At 44.1% G+C, this 19989-nt stretch overlaps 1 protein-coding gene across 1 annotated transcript in view; it reads right to left on the reverse strand.

Annotated features, from left to right (window-relative positions):
* CRIM1 (cysteine rich transmembrane BMP regulator 1) overlaps positions 1-19989 on the reverse strand; it is an 816650-nt gene that overhangs the window by 775499 nt on the left and 21162 nt on the right. Inside the window, exon 2 of the mRNA XM_085611439.1 lies at positions 2411-2584. Coding sequence (XP_085467565.1) covers positions 2411-2584 — 174 coding nt within the window. The remainder of the gene's footprint in view (positions 1-2410; positions 2585-19989) is intronic.

The following is a 19989-nucleotide window of genomic DNA, read 5'->3' on the forward strand; positions in this document are numbered from 1 at the left end:
CCTCATGCTCCATTACCACCTCTCACTTACACTCATTGATAATGCAGCATATGGAAAAGATAACCACACTACACTTCATAACTTCACATACCCTTTTCTACCACATAACAATGCCAGAGACAATTTCCCAGCCCACCCCTCAATTATAACCAGTCTCCTCACCAAGCACATAGACTCTACAAAAGGCCTTCTAAACTTGTTAGATGAAGATAACACCCCAAAACAACTCAATTGCAGTCCTCCCAGAACAAATACAATCTTTATTAGCACATCACCAACAATCTTAAACAACAATACTAACTCTCCTGCAGCACATATGACACCACCTCAAAAACAGTTCCTTTGAACTGCCTACTAGTAAGTTCTCGTTCTACGCCTAAAAACAACTGCTAAATCTTCAACCTAATGACAGACACAGAACCTGACTTACACTTTGTAATTGATCCATGGCTGGGGGAAGACATGGCTCCTGTATTGCTTGATGCTGCTCCACCAGACTATCAAAACCTTAAGCTATATCATATAGGCAAAGAGAGGGTGGCTTAGCCCTTGCATTTAGGGACACAACAACTCTCACCAAAGCAGAAGTTATTTCTTTATACGTTTGTGAGGACCTCCTTGTAAGATGCAACCCAACTCCATCCTTTACCTGTAACCTCTTTAAAGACCCCCACCCAGCAATGGAACATTCTCAGACACCTCTCTAGACAGTTGCAAACCTGCTTGCCAAATATTCAAACCCATTCATCCTTGGGGTCTGAACATATGGTTTGGCAAACCTAATATACACCACCATGAAGCAGATTCAAATACCCAGCTTCTCCGGGGGTCAAGCACAAAGGGAGAAACATGGGCTAGAGTCAGCAACATGGAGCACAGAGTGGGGCGTGTAATCAGAAGACGGTTAGGAGAAGCAACAGGAGGGCAGTGGAAGCAACACAGGGGCGTAGTTGGGGGGAAATACAGGGCCGTGGGTGGGGGAAGCAACAAGGAGGATGCAGAAAGAAAAGGAAACTAACAGGGAAAGAGCAACATGGAGCAGGGGGGAAAAATAAATGGGCGCAAGAACAACAGGAGCTCGCTGGAGGAGTAGAGAGTGAAACAATTCTAGAACACAGCTAGAACACACATCCACTCTGGTGGCGTGCTTCAACAAAAGGAAAAAAGTAGCACCTAAAAAAATGAGCTGGGGGATGTGACAAATAATGAGCGCATGCTCCAGGTGAGGGACAAACACAAGAAGAGGAAGGAAAGCACAACCAATGTAACGAATAAGAAGCGAGCAAACATTAGTGATAATGAAGTCAACCATGATAACCAATGAGTGCACTCTAAGCTCACTGTCAGCTACTAATATGTCTTGCAACAGACCGCACATGGGCCAAAAGTTACTAAAACACTGCATACGGAGCGTCAAGCAGCACACACTACTTTACAAACGTTAAATGGTTGACTGATTAATGTATTCAGGCAAGAAATACTTTTAGGCCCACTAGCAAAAACATTTGATGAAAAACGCCAAAATGGTTTCAAAGTGCCACAGATCATCATAACGAGACCACTACTGCACCACCACCACCACCGCTTCCACACAGGCAACCTCTAGAACATCATGTGCGTCTTTCATAGACATATGGATGCGCCACTTGGAAAACAATGCTGCATGTGCAAGAACCTTAACCCAGCAGGAAACTGTGGATGAACCGTACTAGAAGAGTTACTTAACATGAGAAGTACCAAACAAACAACAAAGCTGCCATTACTCCGCATGACAGTCGTTTAGTTAACTGCATTGCACTCTCAACGTCCTGCTTGCCATTGACAGGGCTTATTAACTCCATCATGCAAAGCAACTTTGGGGGAAAAGTCACAGGAGGACGGTGTAATGCCTGACAAGGGGCCACTTGGACACCGATGCCACCATCAAATGGAAAGCATACCTCTTTTAGGGTTATATTTTTTAACATGGACTGTGGTTTTGCAAAACAGTAACTTCTCTGGAACAATCCCTACAACCACCTTCATGCCGCTGCAAATCTGTTTTTCCACATTTAGAACTTTTTATCTTCTTTCCTTGGCGGCTTCGTTCGCAGACACCAGTGGCACGAAGAAAACAGGTCCTACCCTGCAGGAATGCAAGCTACTAGCCAAACTCGTCCGCTTCCTTGCTGCAGCCTGTCAACTGCCCTTCACGAGTAAATGAAAACTCTACGGAACCAGACCACACAAGAATCATTTACTTACATATTTTAACAGTCCTTGGCAGCCCACTCACACAACCGTCTCAATGCCTACATACCCGTGCCTGCACTGCATGTGGCCAGCTGTTACGCCTGCAAAATAGGTTAAGTCTGGAAAAAGCAAAAATTCTCAGCCTTCTTTTTTAAAGATTAGGTTTATGTGCTCTTACCTTCAATTCTCCTTAAGGCGGTCAGGCAAGTATCCTGGCTTGGAAATTCAAACGGATCATTGCAGGTCCGGATCGTGTCACACTCGCATTTCCCGTTGATGATGTTGCAGCCGGTCACAAAGTTCTCGTTGCAAGGCACAAATCCAAGCAGTTGGTCATCATCCCAGTTTTCATCTGCAAAGGAGGGCACAAAACTGTCAAAATGTTGCAATGTAGTCCTCCCTTTCCCTCTGTTCTTCTTGCAACTCCTGCCCTCCACTGCTTTCTACACTTGTTGGCCAATGTTTAGCTTTTTCCAAAGATGAGCATCTTAAGGCAGTGCTTGGCCATAGCAGACCTTAAGTATGGATTCAAACATGAATGACTGACAGCGATAAATGGCACAGTGACGGACTGCGAACAAGTGCACACCCCTTGTGGCGCGGCTACCCAAGATCTGGACCTTTCACTGCTGGGGAGATTAACAGATGCCTATGCTTAGAGATCCGGCCTTCCCCCAGCAGGATGCCTTCTGAAACCTCAACAAACTACACAAGGTCACTGGATGCTCTTCGTTGTCATTGCAAGATGGTGGCGTGGAACAGAATAGATCTATGGTCTTTGGGATTTCAGACAGATTGGGATGGAACCCTTCCCCTTCCCCCCCCACCCCCCCCCCACCCCCACCCCCTGGCAAGCCTTCTAGATCATTGAATAAAGTACAATGCAAAACAGTGGTCCTACTGATTTCAGAATATCACTTATGCTTTGGCTAGTGTTATCACACACATTCTCAATAGCTTGAGTTTAGCGTGCATGGAAAGTTCATCAGAGTGACCTGTGTGATAATTGAAAAGCTTCTTATTATCTGGTGTAAACAATTGTCAATAGATCACATCAACATACATATTCACGATAGGGTTGAACTGAACACTTGGTATATGCGAACAATAATGATCCTGCAACAAAAGGTACTTCGGTTTGATGAACGCCACAAGATGATAGGGTATCAAGGTATCGTTTACAAACGAAATTGAATTATACTGTGAATAATTTGCATAAAACTGTGCTCCACAAGAAGCAACTTGGTGTTTGAGGTTCCCTCAGTACAGCAGAAATGGATATCGAGAGTTGGAACACACCAAAGTAGGTCTATACTCACATTCGATAGAAGTATATATGCTTTGCACCACATTTTGTAAGTGCTCAACTACGTTTTGAAACCATTAGGTTTATGTGCTATAAAATAAAGGACTGAAGATGGTTTATTTCTTGACTTTGACAATAGTAGGTTCAGGAGTTAAATAAACGAGCGTCCGTATGTTGTGATAAAAAACGCTCTACTTATTAAGTGAAGGCATCAGAAGGTTGTTTAGACAGGAAAGGGGTCGGAGTCTTTCATTCATGTATGATCTGAAATACTAACACAATCTGACCGCTTTACATTACAACGTACGTCACTGGCTGTTACGGTGACCTCGGATATTGTGATACATTTGACTTCACCCTGATGATGGCTCAGTTAAAAGATGAATTAACTGCTGAAACTTGCATGGACGCCAGAGAAATCATTGATGTTACAATTCACAACTTCATTGCCTCTTATTTATATAGCGGTTCATACTATAATGTAGATGGCTCAGCATTTTGCGTAAATAAAGTGGTGCTGCAAACTAATTCAGTGAAACTAGCCTGTGATATAAGTTATTGGTTTTGTAGCTGTAATGCTATACTTGAGAAATCATTAGCGTTCACAAACCGCTTGTACAGAAAAAGTGCGCATTTTTAGTGCATGCACAGCATTTTTCACAATTATAACAAGCATTGGCATAGCCAATATGTCTCGCCTTTGGGACCTTATAAGTGTTTAGCCATGCAACAGTTGCATAACTAAATACTTATAAGGTTCAAAAAGCGAGACCTATTGGCTATGCCAAGCGGCCGTGCGGCCGCAAACGTGAAAGTAATCGCAGTCAAGCGCGGCGCGCGCATATGCACTGTAGCTCTAGGCTGGCTTGGTAGCACTTTTTGGAGCCCTCTCAATAAGTCTCGCCAGACCAGCGCATGCGCTGGGTCAGGCGAGACCTAAAAATGAAGAAAAATAAGGTTTTCCGACATTATATAGGCAACGGTGGTGTTCCATGCACTTGGAGTCGAGATTCGTTATTCCATTAACTAACTAACAGAGGTGATTAATCAATGGAGGTGAATCTGTGGGAACCCACATGTCTTGTAAAGTTGTATTTGCCAATATCCCCAAAATGAGAGTGAACCCAAAATTGGAAAAATATATATGTAATGTACAGACATCACCATAACATATTGACATGAAAGTATGAATATATTATTTATATGGAGGACATCACAGTACTTAGTCTGTAAAATAAATTAGTGCCAGGGCACTCGTCAGGAGGCCACTGCAGCTTATACCACTGATTGCCCCTGCCATATCTGCCAATGACAGTACCAACACAACTACTTTTAGCCTCCTAGGAGTGTGACAATTTACTGTTCCAGGACCCCAAAGCTATAGGAATGGCTTGGGTGGCAGGTATTACTCATTGTAATGTATACTGGATTAATCAACAACTGTTGAGCTCATCTCTACATTATACAAACAGCACCACCATGTAGCAGACTGCCATAAGTGCAGGTACCGAGCACCAGAAGCCACCAGCTCAAATTAAGCACTGGGACAGCACAAAAACTGTTGTTTGAACACAACCCCAAGGGTGGGTGGGGGGGGGGGGGGACACACAAAGGGAAAGCACCTTGCAATCTTGGTTTTCTACATGGGCTGGGCAGACAGTTTAGTCAGTTTCAGTTCTTGTTCCTTACAAGGTCTATGTAAACTGCGAGACTGCCCATTGCTAGATTCCACAACAATGATTATCTATATATGTATGTGGTATTTATATAGTGGCAACCTAGCCAATGGTAGTAGAGCATTTCTGAAAGGCAAACATTTCAATCTGAGAACTTTTCCTGGGTGGAGGGTAGGGTAGCTTGGGAGTGCCGAGCAGGGAACGGGTCTTTCTTAAGACATTGAGATGCAAAGTTCTTTGAAGATATGTGCCCAGGGGCCACTCAAGGAGAGTTAGGGTGGTCCCAATGGAAGTGGGGAGGTCAGTTCAGGTCATGGAAGCATAGCTCCAGAAGGCATGTTTGTTGGTTTTGTTTTCATATTTCTTCACCTCCTGTCTAGAGGTACCCTTGATGGCTAGAATAGAAGACATGCTCATGGAGTCATTGTCTACTAACACTTCACTTGTATATATGTTCGTCGCTTAGTGAGGTAGTTTAAACTTGCACTAACACGCAATGTGAACATGGTGGAGGACATTAATGCCTGTGCATTCAGCCTATGGCCTATCAGAAATAACAAAACGGCTGAACAGAGGCAACAAAACAATTAATCCAGAGCATAGCCAAAAGGTAAGAAGCTATCAACAAGTCTTGACAAGTGTAGGGAGGAGAAGGCTATTAAGAGGAACAATGCAAAGTGACTCCATGGTTTCAGTAAGAATGTGAGATGCATATGGAAAATGTGAAAGGACATATTTACAATATTTTGTCATGCAGTTAGCCAATTGCTTCAACCTCAATACCTTTATTGGCCTGGCATGGGAAATGGTCCTGTCCAGCATGTGTGTCATCTTTCTGAGCATTTCTATTCGAAATGTATGGAGGATGTACTGCTTCAACCAAAATAAAGAACGTTTGATACATTGGACCCAAAAAACAAAAAATTAGCAAATTAATACATATATGATTCTGATCTATACCTGATCTCCAGCAAGACCTCCCAGTCATACTACTATAGTCGCATTCTGTTGCTTTTTGAGTTTATAACCTAATGTAATTTGCGTCTTGCATGTACATGACACTTTTTTCTTATGGCTTTTAGTTGCATGCGCATTCTTGCACAGGGGTTAAGGATAAAAGGGAGATAGAGTTTAAATAATCAATAGCTTAAAATCCCTTCCATCAAAGTTAAGTGGCCAAAAAGTGTGCGTTCAACTCTCTCACCCAAGGAGGCTGCACTGTGGACTAGCAAAACGGCACCAATTAGCAAAACTAAAAGGAACGTAGGTCGGATATTGCAATCCACCTCAGGATACAGAATTCCACACCACTTTTCGGTGTTGAGCAGGTAAGCGTTCGATAACACGTTTCTACCAGGCTGAGTGAGGTGCTCCTACCAAGGAACACGCTATCTTACTGTAGGTTCAAAGAAGGTGGATAGTTGGTGTTTAATTTATATGAGAGGCCAGAGATATTCTGGAGGTCTCAGAGAGTGCCACAAGAGGATTCAAGGAGGGGGGGGGGGGACAAGCATTGGCAAAGCCGATAAGTCTCACCATTTGCCCGGTCATTATTTTTTCTTTAAATGTATTTCCAACCATACGCCACAAAAGAAAACGAGAAATGCCTCCTAAACGTGGTAGCCTTGTTTGCAACAAAAACCGTTTCACTAAAAAAAAAAAAAAAAAAAAGAAGAAGAAATAGTCACCACAAACAATAATAATTTTAACAGAGCAGTACAAATGCTTCCATGGGGAAGGGGAAATGGAGGGGAGGAAGGAAGGAAGAAAATAAATAAATGCATGATCCTCCAGCCCTGGCACTTAAGTGCCCTTTTTTAGGCAAATGTGTAGAAAGATCAATTACAGTTCAAGAGATAGAAGGGTGAAATTCTGACCCAAAGTACCCTGCTGTATGCTGTGGTGGGTGGCGGAGCAAAATGTGAAGGACAGCTGAACAGATCAATGGATGAAGAGGGTCGAGTCAGAAATCTCTGTGTTTATATAGCTATATATTTTTTTATTTATTCATGCTTTTGAATATACGAGGCTCACAAGATAGCTAAAGGTGTCTCTAGGCTAAATATAATCAATAGTTAAAGAGCAATTTTTGGAAGTTCTGGAGAGCCACCCAATTACTGCCAAGGTGTAGGGAGTGGGCTGGGACATTTATGGAGTGGGGCTGCTAGATGCCAAACTTCGAATTATTAGGGAAAAAGAGAAAGAGGCGATTACACCCAAAACAAAAGGAAAGGTTAGGCATGGCTTGGACTTGATCCCATGTGGCAGGGAACAGTTTAGAGTCAGTGTTGGAAGGGATAGTTCATTTTGGCATTAACCCATTTTACAGTCCTTAAGCTTGCATGCAACATATAAGTCGCCATAGTTTGTGAGATCACACCAACTCTCAGAATAAATGCAGCATTTTCCCAATATAAAGCCACGTTCTGGGATCCGCCCGCCACATTGCACAAGCCCAGCAGCTTCAGAGAGCTGCCACCAAATTCTGGTTTGTGAAACATACAGAATTCATAGGATTCACGGATTAAATTTGGTGCTACTGTCCCCAAAAAATACAACCCTACAGCCTCTTCGTCCAAGCAAGTTGGGAAGTCGCTGGCATACGGCGAGGCCTATTTGCGCTGGGAAACGCATCTCAACCTCGCGGGGTGCTCGCAAGCTGCTAGAAATCTGCATGATGAAACATTTTTAAGATTAATATCACTTTGTGTTGACACAAAAGCATATGCTGCGAGCAATTTAGTGACACATGAATTAAAAGCACACTTCATTATGTGCGTGAAGACAGAAATACAAGCACCAGAGCCATCCAAGCTATCAGATGGCGGGCGCGCGGCGCAGTTAAAAGAACTCTCAACCCAAGATGTAAACAACAAGGGAGCTGAAGGGTCGGGTTTTTTTCCCCCCACACAGGCGAACACCAGTTGTTAATAAAATGCTCTTTTTCGCCTGCCAGAGATAAATATTTCTATCTCGCCAAAAGCGTGACCCAAAATCCAGGCCTGGCAGACAAACACAGTATTTCACGTTTTAACAGTTCCAGTATTAACTCCGAGCAGTAAAATATGAGGCAGTAAAACATTTTCCACCAGTGATTTGATGGCTGTGTGAATTAAATGCAAGGGTATTCATCGCATCTTTCTAACGACGGTGAGTGACCGCAGCCTTACTGAGGATGAAGTAGCTTACCAGAGACCTGTCCGAGACCTGTCCAGTCTGCACCGTCCCTAAACGCCTGCCCTTTTTTTATTTTTGCAATTTTATATAGCGCGGACATGGCCCGAAGGCATCAGAGCGCTTTACGACAGCAGGATACAATACTAGCCATTAAACTCATACGTTTACAATGGCGAAAGTGTGTAGATGTTATCACAAGAAATAGTTACGGCAAAGGGAGGGAGTGGGTCACGAGGAAGGGGGGGGGGGTTGTTCATCCATTCAATCCCGTGCTGCACAGCAGCGTGGGGATTGGCCTGAGCTGGTTAGAAAGATGCTCTGCTCAGACCCGGAAGTCTGTCGGGTTTCTCCAGCCTGGCTGTTCAATTCAGTCGGGCTGGAAAAACCTAAGGGTGCATATGTGTTTTGGCCGGCCCGGCCAAACACATATGCGCACTTAGGGAGAGCACACAGCACTCCTCCTCCCCCCCTCCCATGCCTCAGCCCCACCCCTTCCTAAGCGCTGGCTCAGAGCCGGCAAATGAAAAATAAAACTATATTAGAACAGGTTTGTTTTTTTCCATTTGCTGGCTCTGAGCCAGGCAGTGAGGCAACGCTCCTCCGCCATTGCGGCGGAGCCGCCACTGGTCAGATCAAGGGTGAATTAACCAAGATGTCTTTAAAAAAGGAGGAGCTTGAGGTCCCTTTTGAACGTTACTAGGCAGGTGGTTAGACGGAGGCAGGGAGGGAGGCAGAGAGCTCCAGATTCTACTGGCACTTCCAGAGATAGATTGGTTCTTGTATCGTTCTCGAATGAAGGTGGGGGTTCCAGTAGCAGGGATTGGGCATTTCTGGAGCCCCTATTTGCTCCGGAGATTTCAAGTTTCTTGTTTAGATTGGAGGGTGAGGAGGAGTGAAGCGATCTGGGGGGAATGCAAGCAATTTTGAATTGGGATTGCGCTTCAATGGGGAGCCAACAGGGGGTTAGCAGGGCAGGGGAAATGTAGTCAAATTTCTTGAGACCTAAAAGGAAGCTTGCTGCAGTATGTAGGGTTGATCTCAGTGGGCCTAGGTAAACCTTGAGAATATCTGAGAGAAGGGCAATTTCACAGTCTAGTATAGAGAGAACAAGAGACTGCACCACTATTTTGAGGTCTTGTTCTGGAATTAATTGCCTGATACCCCAAAGCTGCCTAAGTTGGGGTTGTGCACTGTTGGTCATGGCTACGATATCGCTGTGAAGATTGAGATGGTTATCAAGGGTGATGCATAGTGATCTGGCACTCTGTACAATGGTGGGGCAGCCCTTCTGGGGGGGGGGGGGGGGGAGGACAACATTTGGCCATCCATTTTTGCACTGCCGTTTTTGCTTTCAGAGGCAAGATCAAAAAAATTGTTTTTGGTGGGTTGAGTCTTAAATGGTGGTTAGACAGCCAGTTTTGAAGAGTGATTTTGAGTGCAGGGCAATGCCTTCCGTAGATGAGATTTTCAAGTATATTTGGGTGTCGTCGGCGTAGAGGTGGAAGAGAATATCAGAGTTTCTGAGAATCACACAAAGAGGTTCTAGGTAGAGGTTAAAGAGGGCTGGGGAGAGGATCAAGGTTTGAGGAACCCCTTAGAGAACGCCGACTAGTCTGGAAAAGCGAGTTGCCCAATTTCACAATTTGGGAGCAGATGGATAGGTATGAAGAGAACCAGTTGAGATCAGTGCCTCCACATGCCAGGTGCAGATCAAGAGTATGAAGGAGGTCCAGATGGTTTAGTGTTAAATCTAGCGGATAAATTCAGGAGGACCAGGAGGCAGGAGTTGCCAGAGTCGAAGGTTTCTGAAGGAGCCATCGACTATTTGGAGGATCCAAGGACTTTGTCCGGGAATGTGACTGTGGAGACTGTGTGGTAGTTGACCCATTTTTAGTCATTCTGGGAAGAGGCGCTGTTTAAGAGAGTTCACCATGGTGGTCCATATGGGAAGAAGGTGTTTGTGGCAAGGGATTTGCTGATAGAACCTGGAATGGCGTCCTGATGGTGGTTTGAGGGTTTTACTTTGGAGATTGTTTGTTGTAGGTCCTGTTTGGAAATTGGAGAAGATGACCACAATTGTAGTACCTTGCATGGTAGAGTCTCAACCATTTTAAGTCATTGATGGGCAGCAAGATCTGGATGTTTCCAACGTATTTAATCACAGAAATCCACAAAGACGTTGCAACAGCCCACGGATGACTTAGCAGCCGAAGTGGTTAGTAGTCTGTGCAATGACCCTTAGGTGAGCCCCGCTCAAGAAAGCTGGCCTCCTCACTAGTGATAATTTAAGCAGTCTCCTCTGTAGACAGAGACTATCCTCAAAGTCATAATCATGGATTTCTAGGAATTAACCCTGATAAAAAATTATAACAGATTGAGCCGAAGAAAATCGACTGAAGAACCTCTGGCTGGTTTAACCACGGGCGCCAATTAATCACATGCATTTTGCCCCCTTCTTCCCCACCGTGCCTTCACATGGTTTACCCATTATCCACCCTTAAACCTTGGACAGACAGCCTGTCTTTAAGTTCCGAGTTTGACAATGCACCAGACGAAAAAGACGCGTTTTTTCAAATATACATACATTGGGTTTTGGGTCCTCCTGTTTTAACCACGAGCTTTTTCATCCAGCCTCTTTCTAGAGGTGGGCGAGCCACTGAAAGCTTGAGCCAGGCTCGAGCTGGAAACCTGGCTCTGGCTCAGCTCGAAGTCCTGTTAGAACCTCGAGCCCACAACGAGCGGAGCTTTAAAGCGGCTTCTACTGGACTCCCTCCCTCCGTTTCCCCAGGATATGGCGTTAATGTCAGAAATGGGGAACCAGTGAGGGCTCAACATCCTGCGATTCTGGGCAAATGATTTAATATCCCCAAGCCTATAAACAATGCATGTGACCGTGTGTAATGTAATTTGTCCTCATGTAAAGGTTCGGGTCGAGGTCATGCTGTAGATATAAAAACTACAGCAAAATGCACGGAGGTAAATATAAAGCCTTACCATAATGAAAGACAAATAGATCTCACTTTACAGTCTCATTTGTACTGAGGGAAACAGCAAATCTAGATAAACCGTGGCTTCCCTCCGTAAATTGTGTGATCTTAGGCAAAATATTTTATTTCACCAAAACCTTTTTCTTTATTATCATGTGAGAAAACACTTTCAAATATCTGAGTTCAGAATACCAGTTGCACATATATCACTTTTAATAAGTGCAGTGCTATAATGCGATCTATTATTGACAAAGCCTCCACAAGTTAAAAAACAAAATGCTTTTTTTCCAATTTTGAAAAGACTCGTATTTTAGGTGAGGTTTGTTGTATGATTTATATAGCAAATAGGCCTCAGCTTGTGCATGGGCTCTAAGATCCAGAGCAGACCCTTGGCTCAGTTCTCCCCGTTACTTTGTTGCCTCGCCCACCTCTACCAGACCCTAGCTTGAGACTTTGTTAATCACATCTCGGCTCACCCCAGAGGAGTGTCTTTCACATAATGCATCAACTGGTGAAGTAAACCAAAGGAGTGCATGCATTGAAGTGCTCGAGGGACTACTGTAGGGTCTATTTCAGAGAATGTTACACTTCTCTGCCTCTACCACTGTCAGCCCCTCACACAAAGAATGTAGAAATGTACACTTGTGCATACCTGTCTTAAAATGCATTGTCACTTTAAACACAGACCTATTGGTTATGCCAGCACTTGTTGATAGACCAAGAGCAAGGAGGGGAAACCAAAGAGGATGCACAGGGCTCCCACAGACCTGCTTAATTTCTGGCCCTGCTGATACCTTCATGACCACTACCACCAGGAGTAGTAAGGGCAGTGCCTGGGGTACCAAAGACCAGCCATCGGTAGCAAACTCAACCACAGAAGAACCCTACTTGACATCCATGCAATTCCTTTATAACTTAGCTCGGAAATTCTGAAAAAACCCCGGCACTTGCACAGAACAAGGAGCTGAACTTCAGGCTCAGAGATCATTTTAGGTAATATTTTACACTTATAAAGGACAGGTGGCTTTGATATTGCAATTTTATGCAAAAGAGCTCTGTCCGAAGTGCCATTCAAGTCTATTCCTCCATCTTCCCTCCTATTTGGATCATGTGTCCTGTGTTGACTTTTGCTTTCACGAAAAATGATGCAGCTAGAGCACCCACTGCAGTGCCCACTTGCGGCGAACATGTCAATCTGGCATTATGTTGCTAGATCAAAGTAACATTTATATGCTGGATTACCACTGCCTGCCCGATTTAAACTCTTAAATTGTTCCCGGACATCACATGGCACAAATCTCTGTGGCAACAGATGAAATCCAAGATCACACAGTTGCAGATATCCAGTAGTGCAGCCTACGCAACAGCACTGCAAACACAACTACACGGACATCCATGTGCATGCACACACACACACAGGTAATGAAAATACTTTGTGCGACTCTCAAATTACTGCACCAAATTAAAACAGACACAAGTGTATGACCAGACTGGAAAGCAACATACCTTTAGCCATGCCCCACACAGCTAGGTTAAAAAAAAAAAAAACACAAAAAAATATATAAGGACAGTACAGGAAAGGCGACGTATCAATCTTGCTATGTTATTAGAATCATGCCGATAACACCTTTTATCAGATAATTGTCCAAGTTCGAAGCAAAGTTGTGCACTTGAAATGCTGGAATCTTGAGAAGATGGACAATTGATATATTAAAAGTTGAACACACAAACTGAAATATCTACAAGATACATCAAATCACCTCAGAGTAGATTTAGAAGTGAAGCCCAGCGTGGAAGATAAAATGGATGCTTGAAGATCAGGGGGTACACAAAGGCTGGAACTGAACACTGAGTTTAAGAGAGACGTCTTGAGCCACAGGCTCTATCGCCAGAAGTTTGTGGTGGATTACAGAAAGACCATAGATGCGAATGGGACATAGCAGTAGAGGGATTTTCCAACACTGACCCATGAGTTCCGGATCCATATCAGATTTTCAATAGATCCACAAGGGATAAATTCACATAAAATTATTGTGAACGGGAATCATTTTATTAGGTTGAGGTTTGCCTGGAACTGTCCTATTGTCTGCTGAACACCTCTTGTTTAAGAAGTCATACAATGAGCAAACCAAAAAGCGAATGCTGTTAAAACTGGAGACAAAACGGGTCACGAAATAAAGGTATCAATTCTTCAAAAACACACACAGTGCATAAGGCAAAAGCATCTTAGAGGAACGGGCTTGCCAGAGCTTGTTGTTACGATACTGATCTGGCTATGGGATGACATTACAGAGGGCAGATCCAGATTCTATGTGCCGGACATGGGACTGAAAGGGTAAGCGTGTGAGCAACAAACACTTTGCCAGTTTTAGAGTGGTAAATGCATAGACCACTCCCTCCCACTCTGGTGGTCCAAACACTGCAAGCGCACAGATGGCAAGGTACAGGCAACGAAGGCGCGTTGGATTTGGATTGCTTCGGTAAACAAAGGTAAAGTTCAGGTAATAAGAATATTAACTGCACTGAGCACACATTGGTACATGCCAACACAAAACCTACAATCAGCCAACAGAAGCCTTCCAGTACACTGGAACATTGTCAAGTCTGACAGTCATTAAATCCCCTCGCTGCTTCCAGTCACAACCGCTCTGACAGAATCCCTCCTCGCAAAGGAATTGCCTCAGGCAACTGCTCCCTCTGAAACACAGCAGTCACTGTAAATATGTATACAGGTTTATGGTGTGTAACGTCATGATAAATATGTAATGTCTCATATGGTTTGCCACCCAAAATCCATCCCAGCCCGCCTCCATCTCTATGGCTCCACTCAAGCTCCTGGGTGCTCTGCATGCTGCGAGCTTTTGGTATGTTCAGCTTTTCCTGACAAATGCTTTGAGGTGATCAGGAAAATAAACATGCAAAGGCCATTGGTATAGCTACATCTTGGACCATGAATAACACACCAATAAACCTTGCTGCCGTGAAAAAACAGAAACAAAACAGGTGTATTTCAGTATACAATGCCGCTACGAGACAAAGAATCCAATGCCAGTGGATTTTTGAGATGTAAAATAGTCCGGCGTGCTTTGTCCAATACAACCACACCCTAAGTGGTGGAATGATACAGTCAATAGCGTGAGTAGGTTAAGTAGTCCCTGGCGCAGAGCCAAAGCCCACTTTAGTATATTTTAAAGAACTGGTAATAACAGGGCTTGCAAACAATCACACTGTCAAGAAAACGTGACTCACAGGGCGTAACGAAATTAAATCCACTCTGTCCGATCTTCCTCATTTTATCAAACTCAGGTGGATAAAAGGCCGAGCAGGAGCTACCGTTACTCAAGGGCATCAACTGTTTTCATTTGTAGTTTGCACACACATTTCAGCAGGGGTCACTCCTTACCCAGCGGCGTATCTAGGGGGGGGCGGTGGGGGCGGACCGCCCCAGGCGGCACTATTTAGGGGCGGCAGCCGCGCAGCACTGCACGGCCGGCGTTATAATTAATTAAAAGGTGCGCATGTCCGCCGGACCCGCGACGGGCCTCTCTGAGCCAGGCCGCTCTTTATTAATTATGGTGCGCGGTGCGCGCCGCGCGCGCAAATGTCTCCGCGAGTGCGTGTGGGGCATAGGGTGGGGCTGGTGTCGACTATACACATTGTCATGCGCAGAAGCGCAATTTAAAGTGCGCGTCGGCGTGCCGCGACGAGGCGAGGTTAGACATCCCACCAAGAGTCACTACTGAGAAAGAGACCGACTGTCACCATGTGGCGGCACCGGCCCCGGCCCGGCCATAATTAATTATTACTAGCCCCTGCTGTCTGGCTAGCCAGTCTTGCCCTGTCTTCGGCTGCCTGCTCGCGCCTGCCTCTGAAGCTGCTGCAGGCTGCCCAGGCCTCAGGTGAGCCTGTGTGTTCTTTTTCAGTGTTTATTCCTGTCAGGATTGTGTTATTTGGCAATGGGCTGTTAATAATAAGCTGCAGGCACTGATTAATGCCACTCAGTTACCTCCAATCACGGCGGAAATGTTTCAGGGATCCGTGTGCGTTGACGGGCCCTCTAAGGTGAGTGCCGATCAATTTCAGTGTATTTTGCCACAAAACCTTTTACTGTTTAAAATGCAACCTCGCCAGGATGGGAGGCAGGGACTTACTCATTCAGGTGACTTACCCGGGGATAGGAAGGGCCTTTCTTCTTTACAAGACTCGAATATGGAGCAGGCTCGGTGGCGTCAGCTCTTTGTGCCTGTGTGTTGACCGGCCTTCATTTAACCAGAGCTGTGCAGGTTGCAAAGCTTGCTTTTTGTTTTAACTTGCGCAAAGGCGTATAGAAAACTTTGCACCTTTCTGTCACGATTGAAACCTTTTTCAGGACGAGTCAAAAAAGTTCTGCTTCAGGCGCACTCTTTACAAAGTCGTGTTCTTTCCCCGAATAATACATTATTGAGCATAGAAAGAACTCCTCAGCAAAGGGTGAACTTGCAGAGAGGAATGCAGCGTGCCCTTCCTAGCTTGGCTGGTTTCAGTTAGGCAGTTATCACACAAATTGCGTTTAAAATTATTTGGGAATTTACAATAAAACTTTGCACGGGCAAAAGTGAATAGGGAAACTTCACAGAGCAACAACTTTGATAAAAGTTCACCAGTATAAAGCAAACTTTCCTCACCTCTACATAGACCTCTATTTCATTTCAACCTCACAGCCCTGCACAGGATACGGGCTCATAAACCGGGTCTGGTGGCTTAGTAGACTAATGCATCCATTCACTCTAGGGGCCTGTGTTTGACCTCATAGTCACAGGATCAAATCCTGGCGGGTGCACTCAGCCTTTCATCCTTCTGAGGTTGATAAAATGAGTATTATTGAGTTGGGTAACAACAAACATCTGTTATTCAGTGCCAACATGCCTGTGTGGGTGAACGTGTGCTTTACAAATAAACATGCAATGTTTTATGAACCGACTGGCATTGCACCCTAAGAACTTCTCTTCTGAGCGGTGCTGTCACTGCCTGTCTTGAGCTAAGGCGGGTTTGCTGAAAAGTGCTGGTCCTGTTCAGATAAACGTTATGTTATATACTGAGTTGTATTATTTACAGCACATATCCAATGATGTTTATATAGGGTTTGCCTTCCAAATATTGGCCTCTTGACACCAGGTTTTATACCATCTCCTGACCTTGAGATGGTCCATGGTTGTCTGATTGGTGTGGACCAAAGAGTTACACAGTTTCGAGGCACGGACTAAGACCACACACTTTCCAATCTCTGTGGAAGGAAGAAACTACTACCAGACAATTGTCAGCCAAGTGCAAATAATGGCCTAGAACATAATGGAACGATTTGGAAATAAGGTCTGGTGAGTCTAAGTGAAGGAGGTGTAAGGATTTGAACTCAGTCCTTGTGCAACGTCAAGGCAAACAGACCAACACCTGCAGTTTGGAGAATGTAGAGTAGAACCCGTGTAGGACTCTTGTACTTACTCTTACATGCCTGTGTATATTGGCACAAAACAATTACAACTGGAATAAAGTGACCATATCCAGGGAATATGTTTATACAATTCTTACAAATAGAAATGTATTTTGCCCTCTTTCAGTGGCAGCTGGCATCTATTTGGGGGGAATATGTGTGAAAACATTATTTAAAAAAACACTAACGTGACGGCCTCCGCTCCGGACCTCTGCTTCCAGGTACTGTATGCTGCAACTCCCTTGACCAATCCTGGCACTGCTCTCATGCAGCATGAGAGCAGTGCCCTGATTAGAGGGAGCAGCCTCTCTCTGCACACCACACCGCTCTGGAGGCCTGCACTTGCTCTTATTTAGCTGTTCAGACAGCTGAGTTATAGATGTTTAAAGCACGCATGTGTGGTTGGCCATCGCAAGCTGGCCGGCCAAACAGATATGCACACTTTAAACAGTGCAGACAGCCCACACTCCTCCCTGCTGATGTCACTCAGCAGGCCCCGCCCCATCCTGAAGTTCTGTTTGGGACGGGAATGAAAAATAAAAGGGTAATGAATTACCATTTTATTTTTCATCTCTGGGGCTTTGGGTGTGATTAAGTGGGGCGACAGAGGAGCCGCCCCTACCCTCTTTGCACTCCTACCAATCAGAGACATCTTAAGGATTTGGGGGGCCCTAGGCCAAGCATATGTTGGGGGCCCCTGTGAGGAACAGTTTTGAATTTATGATCCTATTTCAGCTCTTTCATGCCCTCTTTGGCCAAGCCACTGACAGTGCACAGAGACACTCATCTAAATTCTAAATATGTTTACATCTAATATTCAGGGATAGTGACCTGTGTTTTCAATGTTGTAACACAGAAGCAGCGCACAAATATCACTGCGAATAATCTGTGACACCCTCCCATTTCTCATATGAGAGGTCCTGTTTTGATCTAAAAGAAACTATTTTATGGATGTTGCATGAAACACACATTTCTCTATAAAATGTCTGCTATAGACACACATATCACCCGCATTTAAAATAAAGGAAAGTCGTATTTAAAACAATATGTTTAAGAATCATTCAGTGCCATCAAGCCAAGACCCTGCAGAACAGAGGTGGTTCTATCAGGCGCCCCCCTTAAAGGCTGGGGTCCTGGGCCAGAGCCCACTTTTTCCATGCCTTAAAAACGTCTCCTCTACCAATAGGGAGTTGGATGTTTTAGAGCTGATTCATAATGTGGGGTCAGAGTTTGTAAAAGAGTACTCCTGCTGTACTACTTCAAGTGGAGTAACAAAGGCCCCGCAGTGAGGGGGGGGGGGGTCCTCGAGCACCAGGGTCCCCCTCAGCATAGTAACCTGGCCTGAGAGCTTCTGAGTGAGTCCTTAGGGGGCCCCTTCATGTTCTTTGCAGGGGGGCTCCCTCGAGTATCGTTACGCCACTGATCCTGCCATGCGCGTTGTGACACGCACCGGCATCTCTTAGCCTGTTAAGTTCTTCTGCTACCCGTTACCCTTGTTGTACGTTGACTCCTGTGACATGTGGTGTGGAGGGAAAGCTCGCACTTTCATTACGTTATGTTGATTGAATGGCGAACGTGGAACTAACATGGTTGACGATGAGTGAGGGGAGGTTACGTGGTACTCTACTTTTGCTTTTCCCTTATTCAATCCATCTGTGATTTATAACACTACGAATTCATGTCCTGTCCATGGCTCATCGCGGAACCCACAATGCCTGTGCTTTCTCAAACGTATGTGTAGCTGTTCTTGTTCTACTGACCATACCACAATGTATGATAATGTCCATGGCAAAAGGATTTATGTTTACTAAAATCCAATCAAATACATAAAAAAATAAAATAATGATATGGAAAGAGTTAAACAAATCGATAGGGCACACTGTGAAAAAAGGAACTGGGGTTCCAAAACACAAAAAAGGAACTTGTCTGTTTTATCACTGAATCTAAAACACTATCATAGAAAGAAATTTGCTAAATATTTTCATTTGTGTAAGGCTGGAGACTTAAAGTAATAGATTGTCGTTCAGTAACATTACTTGTCACGTAACAGGATACATTGGTCATGTAAACCTTATTTTTAACCCAAAAACCAGGTGTAAAATGCTGTATTAAAAACAAGCACTGTCAAAACCATTAGGTCTCTAGCTGGCTACCAGCTTTTGACTTTGTCAGTGCTGGCCAACCCCTGCCATAGACACCCTGGCTGCTGGAGTACAGGAGGCTGTGTAAGGTATGAGCTAAACGGGTTTCAGAGGGGAAGAAAGGATCTTTAGTGAGTGGCAGAGTGGCAGACAGTTCACAGACAAGTCCTATAAAACGAGCATTTGCAATGCAATAGGTCTCGCATTTACGCGAGTTTGAGCTATTGACATTGCAAATAACAAAGCTTTTTATTTGTGTTTTAGGTTTTAAAACAGAAATAAAAGGCATTGTCATTTACAATGCCAATAGCTTAAACTCGCGTAAATGTAAGACCTATTGCATTGCAAATGCTTATTTATATAATTTCAAAATACTGTAGGGGTTAAGCCCAAAGGACCGGGGCCAGCTAGGGCTATTCAAATTTCAAAACAAAAAACGGAAACCTGGCTCCGTGCTGTCTTAGACTCCTATTACTAATGGAGTAACGAGCAGATGATGTTTCTGTTTTTGTAATTTGTTGTAAGTAATTTTTTATTGTGTGTATGTCCATTTATGTCCATGATTTTAGGTCATTGTGAATTGTTTTACATATGTGTTGTGTTTTGTGTGTTAATTTGAGGAAATGGTGTTCTTTTACAGTCATTTAAAAAACGTTTTCCGATCAATCTAAAGACTATTTAATGGTTTATTAAAAATTCACTTCGAACAGATAAAAAAGTAGTCTGTTTGTTACTCCATTAGTAATAGGAGTCTAAGACAGCACAGAGCCAGGTTTCCATTTTGTGTTTTGAATGTTTATATAATTTAGCAGAAACTGAAGGCATTTTGTGTTGAGTCTGAAGCAGAACTAGTTTGGACTCTGGAGCAGAAGAGAACGGTTGCGTATTCACAATAGGCAACAGATTTCATTTAAATACCAATCAATAGCAGTATATTAATGTGCGTTTGCGCTTGTGATGTGTACATATGTATGTGTATAAGTAAAGAGAAAGGGTATTTGGG

Source organism: Triturus cristatus, chromosome 6 (assembly GCF_964204655.1).
Source record: "Triturus cristatus chromosome 6, aTriCri1.1, whole genome shotgun sequence".
Lineage (NCBI taxonomy): Eukaryota > Metazoa > Chordata > Amphibia > Caudata > Salamandridae > Triturus > Triturus cristatus.